Below are 12,537 nucleotides of genomic sequence, written 5' to 3'. Positions count from 1 at the left end.
ATATATTTCTGAAATTGTGAGATAAAATGTATACAACGTTAAAAGAATGTAATACTATCAATGTAACATTTGTAACGCAACGGCTGAGGGCGGCAGGCATTGAGGGGTCGGCTCAAACCCTATTGACATCTTTTCTGGCATCTCGCCAACAACTGATAGATTGGGATGGTCTCAAGTCTGCAAAATTCGGCCTTCCGTGCGGTGTCCTGCAGGGATCCGAGTTGTCAACCATGTTGTTTAATCTTTACGCTACCCCTCTGGCCAGACTAATAAGAGATCATGGTCTGATGCTTGGATCGTATACAGACGATACCCAGATAATGGTATCAGTAACTCAAGATGTGGACGAGACGGCGGTTAGGTTTAGGAACTGCCTAAAGAATGTTATGCAGTGGATGAGCTCACATTTTTTAAAGCTCAACACGGAAAAGTCGGAGGTGATCGAATTCGGGCAGAAGCCTTCAATTTGGAGCCAAGTATGGTGGCCCACTGAGGCTGGGAACTGCCCCATTCCCGTAACTAAGGCCAGGAACCTTGGTTTCATGTTTGACAGCAATCTAAAGGACCATCTTTAGGAAAAAAATAAAGACCTGGCTCTTTCCCAAACTGGCAGATTAATCAGTGTGGCCCAGCATTTCTGCTCACTCAGCACCAAGATGCCTCTGCATTTGAGCGCTTAATAAATGAGTCAGTCAGTCAGTAAAGAGCTTAGCAGAATTGAGTCAATACTGTTCTTTCGGTAAAAAATATATTCTTGACTAGATTAGATCCTCTGCCGGTTGTTGTCAAGACTTGATTACGTAGGTTTTAATGCACCACTATCTTAAACAACGTTTCTTTTAGAGTATCAGTAGATTCTTCTAAATTAATTTCCCATTAAGTATATGAATCTCTAAAAAGAGAACATATTAGCAACCAATGGATATTAATTTATATTGTTAGTTGGCTTTATTGTTATTATTACAAATATCTAAATTCCGAAATCAAATTAAATGGAAACTTGAAAAAGTTATCCAACACTCAGATATGATTTCAAATACATTCAACCATGACAGCAGAGGTCTTCAGAATTTGCTGGAACATATAAAATACTTCATTAGAATACATGGAGACATGTAAGAAAAGGTAACACTGTAAATCTTAAAATCTCTTTCATCTGCCCCAATTATGATTTCCAGATTCCAACAAACCATTTATAAAGTGAGGTATAAGTAAGCTGCATTGTAACCTGTAACTTTCAGATTCAAAATGTTTTCAACAGTCGAGGACTTGCCTCTTTTCCCTATACCGAAGAACAGGGGAATTTCCCACTTTATCTTGGGGAAGACTTAAAGGATAGACACATCTTTGCTGAAAGGTGTGATAAATACTGTTTAGCAGTAATTGTGCCTATCCCATGTGTCGAGAGAAGAATGATAATGCTATTACATCTGCAAATTCTCATCTGCAGACTTGAAAAGGAGATGTTCAAAGCCCAAATCATCTGCATCTATATAATATGCTTGAAGCATAATTGGACTAGAGGATGGCATCAAGAATTGCGTCTCAGACTTAGTGAATTACATAGTTTTAAGAAAAAGAATGACAGATTTTTAGTGAAAGGATAGTGAGCATACTGGAGTGCCACCAGTCAAACCCAAAAGAGCACAATTCATCGAATGCTCCTTGCAGCCACAAAACTCACAAAAGAACTGAAAAGGACAGATCTCCACACTGACGCAGGTGCTCCATATCTTATTTTGCCACCAAATGTTAGTGTTTTTCTCTCTTGGAGCATTTTGTTTGTCTGTGGAAAGCTCAATTGCAAACTCCCTCCACATCGATCCATTGGAGTGAAACTCACTGGCACTGCCCATACATTCCCGGAGAAAATAACAGACAGGAGGAACTCACCCGGTTTACCCTGCAGAACTGCCTTTTACTGCTTTTATTTCAATTGAATGATCTGTATGCTGTGCCCAACAGTTCTGTGCAGGTTAACTCCACATTAACAATAGGAGCGTACACTGTTCACTTTCTTGCCATTTCACTTCGTGTTGATTTTGGGTCATGACTAAAGAACATTGTTGAATCAGGTGTTTTAGGCACCTATTACCATATCTTTGTTCAGTCAATTACAGGACCTATATTTTCAGATGGATCAGTGATCATACATAATGTGCAGCTTAGCCGAATGGGTATATATTTGCCTGAGTTTTTTTGAGGGTTTACAACTGGATTTAAAAAGAGCATTTGCAGGTGGCTGGGTGTGCTCCATAGTAACAGGCACATAGTTGTGGATGGCTCAATGGCGAAACCAGGAACTGGGTGAAGGTTCTCAATAATGAAGAGGGGTGAAGTGAATTTGTCGTAGCCACTGGATTGGCATGGGTGTGCGACTGTCACACAACAATGGTTTGGATGGCTGGGTTTCAAAAGAGCATTTGAGGGTAGGTGAGAATGTTTCATGATAACAGTTAGGAGTGGAAGTCTCAATGGTAAGAGGTGGAAACTGGGGAGGAAGTGGGTGAAGCTTCTCCAGAACGGAGAGGAGAGAGATGAAGATATTGTAGACAGTAGGGTGGCAGGAGAGTACAGTTTATCTGTCGGTCCACAATGAAGTGGATGATGAAGAAGTTGAAGGATAGCTATAGTGTTTCTCGGGTAGTCTTGAGCTGGGCCGAGGTGGTTCTGTTTCACAAATATAACAATGCTTTGGCCCACTTGAGCTTTTGGACAGTCATTTAAAAAACAAACAGATTTCTTGAACCACCACTATACCATTGGTAAAGCACTTAACAATAAATTATCTTAAGAAAAATGGATAACCAGAATGATTCTATGGCCACCATGGACTTCCAAGCTCTTATTGGAGACAAGTATGTCCTGAAATATATCACATCACGAGTTTGCTTGTGGAGAACAAAAGGGCAATGTTGGTTTTGTTCATATTTAGGCGTGTACATACCTCTGCCATAAGCATCTCTGCTCAGATTCTTACAGTGGCACTTTCTAGTCACTACCTTTCATTACTGGATATTGTACGTGTTCAGTATAAGACTAAGAGGCTCTTGGGGCCTGCTCATTGGGGCGCGCTGATAGGGCCCAGCCTCAGCACCAAAGGACACAATAGTATAATGGTGCTGTCGGGAATTGGGTTCTTGCAGCTGCTGGACAAAGGTGATGTGGTCCGGCCTAATACCTTTTTTATTGAGCTTTCAAAATTCTCCAACTAAGAACATTAAGAGGTTGACATATTTTTAATCAGAAAGGCTACTCTCAGTGCAGTAGAACAGAGGCTCCCTGAAGAGAACAAAAATCAGTGATGAATGCATGAACATTGGCTCTATTCCTACAGCTGTTAATCAACCCCTAAGTTCATGTTCTCAGACAAGATTACTTTATTAAAAGAATGCACTTTACAGTCGGCTTGTGAATGTCTGGTGGAGCCTCCTAAGGGCAAACGTTTTTGAACATCAGGAAGTCTCTCTGCTAAACAAATGCAATACCTCAACATTCCCACCGCCACAGATGGTTTTATTCTGTCTCAGGCCATTTATTTCCAACATGATTGAAAGCAGGGATTCCAGTCACAAAGAAACCCGCTAAAATTTCGAACATTGCTCAAATAAAAACGAAGGACTGCAGGGGTTATCTGAACATAAAGTGTGCCTGCAGAAACTTACATCACTCACTTATGGCTAATGCCTCATAAATATCCTCCAGATGGAAGCTTGGTGTAATAGCTTGGCACATTATGCAATAACGTCATAGTGCATCAACCCAAGAAAGAGCAGAACTCCATTTTCTTCTAAAAAGTCTGCTAAGGCACTTCAACGTCACGCACTCTTAGTAAGGTGGCAAAATGCGCAACCAAAACAAAGTGTAGGTGAACAGAAAGCTTTACAATATCCTTATTAGACTGGCATTAGGCTTGGCATTACTTCTCTTAGAACTTCAATTATTTCTTTTTTACTTTAATATAAAGTCATTGTGGTGTATAGAGCGCTATTTTCTTTTGTTTAAAGCCGTGCTCCAAACCTTGTATGAAATATACATTTATTCTGCAATTTGTTTCCAAGGAAATGAGCTCTGGAACAAATAAAGGTGCAGACGAACCATTCCAACAGGATAGACTGACAGAGCAATTGTATATATTACACAGCCAACGACGAAGACTCTACACAGTAATGAGAAGTCTCGGTTTCCACTGAAAGGCATTGTTTTTTTATTTTTATAACACTGGTGCCGTCTGATGCATATGCACAAAAGTTTCCAATCCAACGGCACACATGGTTCGGATTTGGCATGTCAAGTTTCGTGCAGCTCCGTGAGGAGGCAAGAATTTGAAGTGGGAGTTTAAAAGCTGTGTGTTCTCTTTTAATTCGCATGGGAAAGTTTGTACTCACTACTACCAAAACTGCTGAATAGAATTATCGAGAAATTGGCATGAAACTAGAACTGTACCCAGACTAGTGCATGTTTTTGGTTTGGGTACATCCATTCATTGGTTTATTAGATATCGGCACTGAAATAAGGCGTTGCTTGGGCTGTGAAGGGTTAATAAGTATATTTCCCATCGTTCTATGAGGGAACTGATGATCCTCAGAGGATTCGTGGATCAAGGAAATGTACTTTGCTGGCAGCCATTACAAGATGTTAGGAACCGAAACCTGCGTCCTGAAAAAAATTACAGATGGTATTGAAAGAGCAGAGAGGAGCATCCGCTGGCCCTGGGAAGATGTGCGGGGAACCTAGAAGCGCAGATCCTGTCACTAAAAATAAGTCGCTGGTTTTCTCACAGGATTTGCAGATCCAAAGCAATGTCGCAAAATAAATAAATATTTATTTGTGCAAATCTTGAAAAAAAAATATAACAACAAGCATTGGCATAGCCAATAGGTCTCGCCTTTGGGACCTTATAAGTGTTTAGCCATGCAACAGTTGCATATCTAAATACTTATAAGGTCCCAAAAGTGAGACCTATTGGCTATGCCAAGCGGCCATGAAAGTGATCGCGATCAAACATCAAAGTGGCTGTGTGGCCGCGAAAGGGAAAGTAATCGCGGCAAGCACGGCAAAGCGCGCCCGCGCACATGCACTGTAGCTCTAGGCTGGCCTGGTAGCACTTTTTGGAGCCCTCTCAATAAGTCTCGCCAGACCAGTGCATGCGCTGGGTCAGGCGAGACCTAAAAATACATTATAGTGCATCTTTATACCGCAAAACCTTTGTGTAGTGAGCACTGTGGATGTAGAGGCTTCCCCAGATGTTGTGGTGTATGGTCCGAAGCCAGGCACATCTAGTTCACAAGGACCAGTTAAAGGCATTACTGCAGGCCAGGCTGTAATCGCATAGCTTGCTATGCATGAACACAGGCCAAGCACAGCTAGTGGTGTCAGGGAGGGTGGTGCAGGGTCGAGCTAAAAGCAGGGCATTGCAACCAAACACCACTGTGCACTGCTGAAGCAGGGGCGTAACACAGGCCCCCGCATCCCCCCGCAGTGCCGGGGGGCCCCGAGCTGCAGGGGGCCCCCTCAGCACAGTACTCCAGTCTGCACGCTTCGGATTAAATCCGGAGCAGGGGCCCCTCTGTGTACATTCAGGCCCGGACTGGCCGTAGCGGGCACCGGGCAATCCCCCGGTGCGCCGCACGGGTGGGGGCCGGTTTTGGGCCCCTGGGGGCCGTTTTTGTTACAGGGCCGTTTTTGCAGCATAGCTGCAAAATCGGCCCTGTAACAAAATCGGCCGAAAACCGGCCCTGGCAAAGAGCTCGGCGGCACCCCCAAGTCCGGAGGGGGGGGGGGGCGGCCGAGCACTTTGCCAGGGCCGGTTTTGGTTCCCAGTCCGGCCCTGTGTACATTGCAGGGGGCCCCTTAAACTTTCGTTACGCCACTGTGCTGAAGGCCAAGTACCAGTCACAACTGGCCAATTTCAGATGTTTTCCGTAATCATATTTTTTCATTTTACCTGTAATTTTTGTAAAGGAATATCTAATATAATATATTGTCTATACTTTTCACAGGAAAAAGTAATTTACCACTTAGTGTGTATCCCTACCCCATATGGCTTAAACTGCAGTCAGAGTGGAAATACTCTGCTCTTCTCAATATGTTCACAAGCCGGGTGAGCTGGTTCAAAAACCTTACATCCAATTATTTTAACATTTTAACTACGTCGGAAGGTAAAAAAACATTTACCAAAGGATAGCCCTGTTCGTTCAGAAGTTGGGTGTGCTGCTCGTTCGTCCACACGGGGTGCAGGGTATGGCTAATCGCTGCTCCATGAGTTATGCGCTCAGTACTTGGCACAGTGCATGGCAGAGTGCCAAAAGTTATGCTTAAGAGAGCTGGATATTGTCCATGCCCTAGACGTGTTTAATCCTGGGGCAGAGTGCCAGGCAAAGTGAAAGGCTGACGTCTGTATCATACAACCAGCGCCCAAGTGGAGTGGCTCTTACCCTGCGCGTACTGTGGCTATTAATACATGTATTTTATAACAAAACAAAATATATTCTCTGAGGAGGCATGCTTTGTTGCTCATTTATCACAAAAAAATATCCTCTAGTATAAAACACAATTTTCTAAACATGACATCAAAAACACCCAAATTCCATAGTTATGGCAAACTATTCAACCATAGTTGCCCGCCCACCAAAAGAATCACACTGACCAGACCCTTGTTCACCACTAGTGCGGGGTCGAGTGTTGCTAGTGCTCCACCCAAAGTGGTTCTCCCTTTCACATGAGCAGGTGACTATAGTCGGTCGGTAGAGGCTTTCGACCTCTTTGCAGCAGGAATTCTACCTACTGCCTTTATCAGGTAAATCTAGGTGGGATGTCATTTCTGGGCTCTCAGAGGTTTGTCTGGAGGCCAATACACAAACAGGAGTGGCAAGTTCCATGCAGCTGTTTGCCATGCATCGGTGGTAGACCTGAAAAGAAAACCAATTTGAGTGGACAGCTGAATACAGTTCAAGTGCCCCAGGCCTAGATATAAACTGACCCGTTCGGCTCACCCAGTGTTTTCCATTTACTGAAATAGGTCTGCACACTGAAGTAAAAGATAGCGAGGACCTGATGCAGGGTCTTTGGCTATCTCCCTTTGAGTGGTAAGGACTGTAAACCTTTGACTGAGAACAAGAGCTAGGCAACAGAGGCCTTTTGACACTGGTGTAAACTGCCTGGAAAGCAGGACCTACCTTTGCAAAGCCAGAGCCTGACAAGCATCCAGGGCCTGTGCTGTTAGCAGGTAAAGAAAAATCAGCAGTGAGCTAAACAAAGGCTGTACCACATCGTTGCCAGTGATGAAGAAGCTGATCCTCTTCACTGGTTTGCTCCATTATAAATTTTACTGCAGGTTGCATGCCACCTTGTTTGACCGCTAGCTCTAATTGTCATCGCTGGCACATCATCCACTGGGGCTCCTTGCAACCAGAGTATTATGTTCAGTCCAATGACTTGTCGCAGGTGCGAGGCTGGCCTGGATGACACCATTGTCGCATTATTGTGTTATGTGGCCTGCCACCCACAGTGACGCTCTGCGTCTGGCCAGCACTAGATGATTGTGAACCAGTGGTAGGTTCTTCTGCTTTTCATGGCTTCGGGAAGTCATCCGTCACATACAGCTCCTGCAATCATCACGGGGCCAATCACAGCAGCTGTCGGCTTTAACCTGCACACATTAACTATTCACAAAAGTTCCTTTAGAAGCTCCCGCAAGAATTAGTACTTGCCCCATCCAACATCCCATGATACCAGCACCACCACAGCTAGAGCCTCTCCTCACCAATCCAGCGATGCTCTAGTGACGCAAAGAGTGACAGTGTCAGACTACGAATGCCAGCTGTAGTTCCTCCTGAAGAAAGGAAACTTAACAGTAAAGTAAGTGTGAACTGATCTGCGTGCTCTACAAGCAGATGCTGTTCTGGGCTACAGTGTCATTATTATAAAGGTATCACCAGTTCACGGCATGCACTCCCCCTGATGAACAGAGGAAAGATGGAGCGATTCAGTAGAAATGCAGAACAACCGTAAATGCTATGAAGCTTCTTAAAGTTACAGAGCACATTACCTCAGTATAAATAAAAGTCTGATTTAGTTTACTCAATTTGCAATACTTGGATTTTACATTTATTTTGAGTGATGGATGCACTGCCTGAACTAAACGGTCTAACACACATCACCCATGAATAGCAAGCCTTAAATATTTGACTTCCCTACCTCCAAAATGTCAAAGCCTTAAGAGGAGGTAGTGAGCATTCAATGACCATGCAGTAGTATCTGGTTTCTTGGTTTTCAAAGACAAGCACCAATATTGCCAACAAGGATTGTTTGAATTTTCTTTAGACACTGAGGACAAGGAGAACTGGCCTGATAACACGATATTTTAAGACATATGAACTAAAAGGACATACCGGCCTCGGAACTCCTCCATCTGGAACATCCAAAATGATATGGCTGTCCCAAGAAAAAAATAGATAAATGTACCACCTCCAACACAATCATAGGGAGGCTTGAGACATGCAGCGGGCCAGTAAAAACAAGGCAGGTCTGTATGGTCCTCCCTTTATCACAGGACTACCAAAAATAGAGAGCTGTCCTGAGTGATGAAAACAATAATAGACAGACAACGCCCATCTCTCTCTCTCTGGAAAGCTGAAGATGCAGGTGCCCAAATAACAAAGCATACAGATTAGGTATGCTTGCCTCCATCCCACGTCATCATAGTGAAGTATACAAACAAGTGATGGGTGGAATGCTTGAATCACTTTGTGTACTCCATCTCAAGTGAAGCACATACATGCTGCTGCCATAGTAACCCAAAGAAACAGACTAGGTACCCTCTGCCCTCCTGGTTTCAAGTCCAGCTGCCCCGCAACACAAGATCCAGTGCCCCATGGTGCTTTGGATAAACAATTACGCAGCTCTAAGACGCAATATTCAGTTGGCAATGAAAGGAAGGTGTTGCCGGGGTTCAATTTTACCTCTACAACTAAAGTCCCACAACCACCCACCTCATAATGTCCTTCTTCCTTTGACAATATTACTCCACTGAGATGTAAAATCACTTGCTTTGGACACAGCTACATATACAGATAAGATGTTCTTGTAACAGCGAATTTAAATAGGGAACAAGGAGCCAGTCAACAAAAGGAGCGAAAAATGATGGATTCTGTACTGTTGTAATCCGGGGTTTAAGTTTAGTTTGATATGTTTATTATTGATTCTGCCAGTCAGAGACCCCCTTTCACCCCAACCCCAGAAATTACAAAATTCAAATAGTCCCAAAACTACTGCATTGTTATTTTCTACATCACTAAACAATAAAGGCTAATATGAATCATACTCCTAAGGGACCCATGCCAGTTTTAGAGATTTGATTTTCATCTCAGCTTTCTATTACCATTCTGCAAGGGTATAGATCCATCTGGAAAGTGCATATCATCACTGTTTGTAGACAGCCTTTCTCGATATTCGGCATTTTACTATTCAATGTGCATTTTAAGTTGGTGTGAGCATTTGCAATCTTGAAAGCCAATGTTTCGACACCAGACATGGACTTGCAAGAAGCACCTAATCTCTCTAAGAGAGTCCTTGTCATACCCTGGCGGGTTTTGGTTTTATGTTTTCTGAGACAGTCAGGGTGTTTGGAGCAAAATACAAAGCAATGCAATCCACAGGTCATTTTCGACATTCATCAAATACGAAGCATTGGATTAATACACGGTTATATTATACTCCTTCACAGTAAATATATATTTTGCTAACATCCCTAGCCAAACATATCCGTTGTAGTAGAGGAAATACCGGTGCTATACGCGTGCCACCTTCTTTTCAGGTTTGTGAGACTTCAAAGTGCTGGTTATTTTCAGCAGTGTGGGAACCCTGTAAGAGGTCACACGTTGTATCTCCTTCAAGAGGGAAGGATGAGGTTACTGGTTATACTCAAGAATGATTGTTGAGGAACTCCAACTGGTGAGCTAGACTGAAGAGAGAAAATATATCTTGAGTGGAATTTTCCAGGAGTATCTACTGCCTGATCTCAGAAGAGAGAGGATCAGTTGCTCATGGGTACTGCTCTTGACACATCCCTACCAGGGCCCATCCCACGAGGCCTAACATGGGCGGCAGATGGCAAGCATCATCCATTCTTCCGACCGCAGCGGGAGTAGGGCCTAATGCTAGAGAAAGAACTGAACACTTTTGGGACACAAGGGCTGGGCAGTCTGGCTCTAGGTGTGATCAGTCCACTGGCAGGCAGATACCCAGATACTCTCAATATGACCATCCATTCCTTGCGCAGAGCACAGATTTGGGAAGGAGAAAAATGGGTCTCTGCAATTGATTTTTTTCTATTTGTGGAGTAGAAAAACATGCTAGATTTTGTATTCTGGGAGTAAGGAAATTACGTGCCCTTTTGATCTATGAGAGATGCCAGTTGCCATGCCCTGATTTGTGGTGCACTATATTTCATCCTTTGCATACCTGCGTGAAGGATACTGCCAATAGGGTTTGAAATTATGTGTGATTTACGTAAAACATCTCTTTTTGCCATCATGGGACTGAAAAGCTTTGGCAAGCTGTTTGAGTTAAAATTATGAAATAAAAGTATTTTCTCCTCTTTTTCAGAATGAAATTCTTCTTTAACAATGACATACCTACTGATAAAACCATGTGCAGCCACAAATGCACAATGATAGCCTCCCATGCTTAGGTCAGGCACAGCTTCACGTGCCACTGACCAGTAAATGATTTTAGGAGGCTTCAAAGAGAACCATTTTCGACATTCACAGAATGAACTGTCCAGTCTTTATCCTGCCATTGTAGTATCACTCAAGCTAGTAGAAAATGTACCTTTTATACTTTCCGAACGCATGGAGGAATCTGACATAGTTGTCCAAGAAAGAAGGTTCTTCCTTAGAAACACCTAGGATTTCGTCCTCTCCATCACTCAGAAATTAAAACAGCCATCAGTTTTTTCATCTGATACTAATCTGTTGTGTCATCTTACTTTTGTCTCATCTTAGATTCTTACTCAATGCGACCCTATATCATGTTCTACAGCAAGTGTACCAATTTCAGTGACAGTCCATTTAAGTACCTGTTTGACTGATATAACAGGATATTTCGTAGAGCCAAGGACTAAAGAAGCATTGAAAATGCAATAGGTCTTACCTTTGATTAATTTAAAGTAATTTGCTTTGCTAATGGTATTGTATAGCAAATCAAATGGCTTTAACTTAATAAAAAGCGAGACCTATTGCATTTTCAATGCTTGTTTTCATCCCACTTAAAGCCCAGGGGCAGAAAATCCTTTCCCCGCGGGAAACCCTTTTATCCCACCCTTGACGCACCGTTGCCAGGGTCCCTGATGCTGAGAGAATAAGATAAGGTGTTAAATTTGGTGAGAAAGGCAGTAGGCAGTGATTCATCTCTACTCTCCGTGTCTAACGAATTAACCGTTGCCTCTTTAAAAAACAGAATGCCAGCAGCACCCTTACTTAGTTAAGTAAAATGCTCAAGTGATAAACGAACAAAGGGAACGTCCTTGGTTTTCGCTTTCAGTTTCTAAGTCCAATAATACTTTTGCTAATGGAAATATGTTTGATTTATAATAGGTGATGATTACATATTAATTTTTCACATTTATAGGAATTATACTACTGATTGTAGTTGCTGCTTGTATATAGCCCTTAAAATGTCAAAAATATGTTTTAGAGGAATAGCAAAACACAGACAATGACCACAAATCTCTACTCAAGTTAAACGTTTTTTTAAATTCATCCCAGGCATCAACTTGCTTCAGTTTGAAATAAAAATGATAATCACATAAGGATGAATGCATTTTGTACAAAAGTCTGTGTGCGTTACTGCCCGCAGTCGGTCATTTTCGCCTCGTCCACAACCACTTTAAGGCGGGCCGTTCCTTCCATGCTATCAAATCCCACCTCTCTGTGCAGTTCTTCCCTCTCTGGGGGGCGCCACTGAGCTAATCTTCCAGGGTTGTAGCACGAGCCATTAGTAAAGCTATGTGAGTTGGGTTTACGATGAAGGATACAACAGCGCGTTAATGGAAAAATGAGAAAAGAGATTTAAAGCCCAGCTGTAGGTGCTCCCTGCAATATTTCAATACTACCACGGTACAATGGGTTCCTTCTGTCCAAACACATGCTGCAACATTGAAAGCGCAAAAAACAAGCATTAAGTTAAAGCTGGGCACGGTGCCGCTTCACGGACACCGCACTCGGTTTCTTTATATATTTCTTAACTTTAACACTGAGCGCGGTGTCTTTGAAGCGTGCGCTGCGCTCAGTGTTAAAGTTAAGAAATATATAAATAATCCGAGCGCGGTGTCCGTGAAGCGGCGCCGAGCTCAGTTTCAAAGTTAAATAAAACAAATAAACATACACATGGATCGGGCTGCGAGGGGAAAAAGAATAAGCATTAAATTTAAAGCTGAGCGCGGTGCCACTTCAGGGACACAGCACTCTGTTTCTTTATATATTTCTTAACTTTAACACTGAGCGTGGTGTCCTTGAAGCAGGCGCTGCGCTCAGT

At 42.9% G+C, this 12,537-nt stretch overlaps 2 protein-coding genes across 3 annotated transcripts in view; both read right to left on the bottom strand.

The window, feature by feature from the left end:
• Nucleotides 1–12,537, bottom strand: part of CPVL (carboxypeptidase vitellogenic like) — a 628,799-nt gene that overhangs the window by 144,527 nt on the left and 471,735 nt on the right. The window lies entirely within an intron of this gene.
• LOC146789455 (uncharacterized) overlaps nucleotides 1–12,537 on the bottom strand; it is an 81,194-nt gene that overhangs the window by 67,727 nt on the left and 930 nt on the right. The window contains exon 2 of the mRNA XM_085630052.1: nucleotides 11,334–11,353. Within this exon, the coding sequence (XP_085486178.1) occupies nucleotides 11,334–11,353 (20 nt within the window). The remainder of the gene's footprint in view (nucleotides 1–11,333; nucleotides 11,354–12,537) is intronic.

The sequence above is a fragment of the Triturus cristatus genome, chromosome 10 (assembly GCF_964204655.1).
Source record: "Triturus cristatus chromosome 10, aTriCri1.1, whole genome shotgun sequence".
Lineage (NCBI taxonomy): Eukaryota > Metazoa > Chordata > Amphibia > Caudata > Salamandridae > Triturus > Triturus cristatus.
This window is presented reverse-complemented; position numbering and strand designations above follow the sequence as displayed.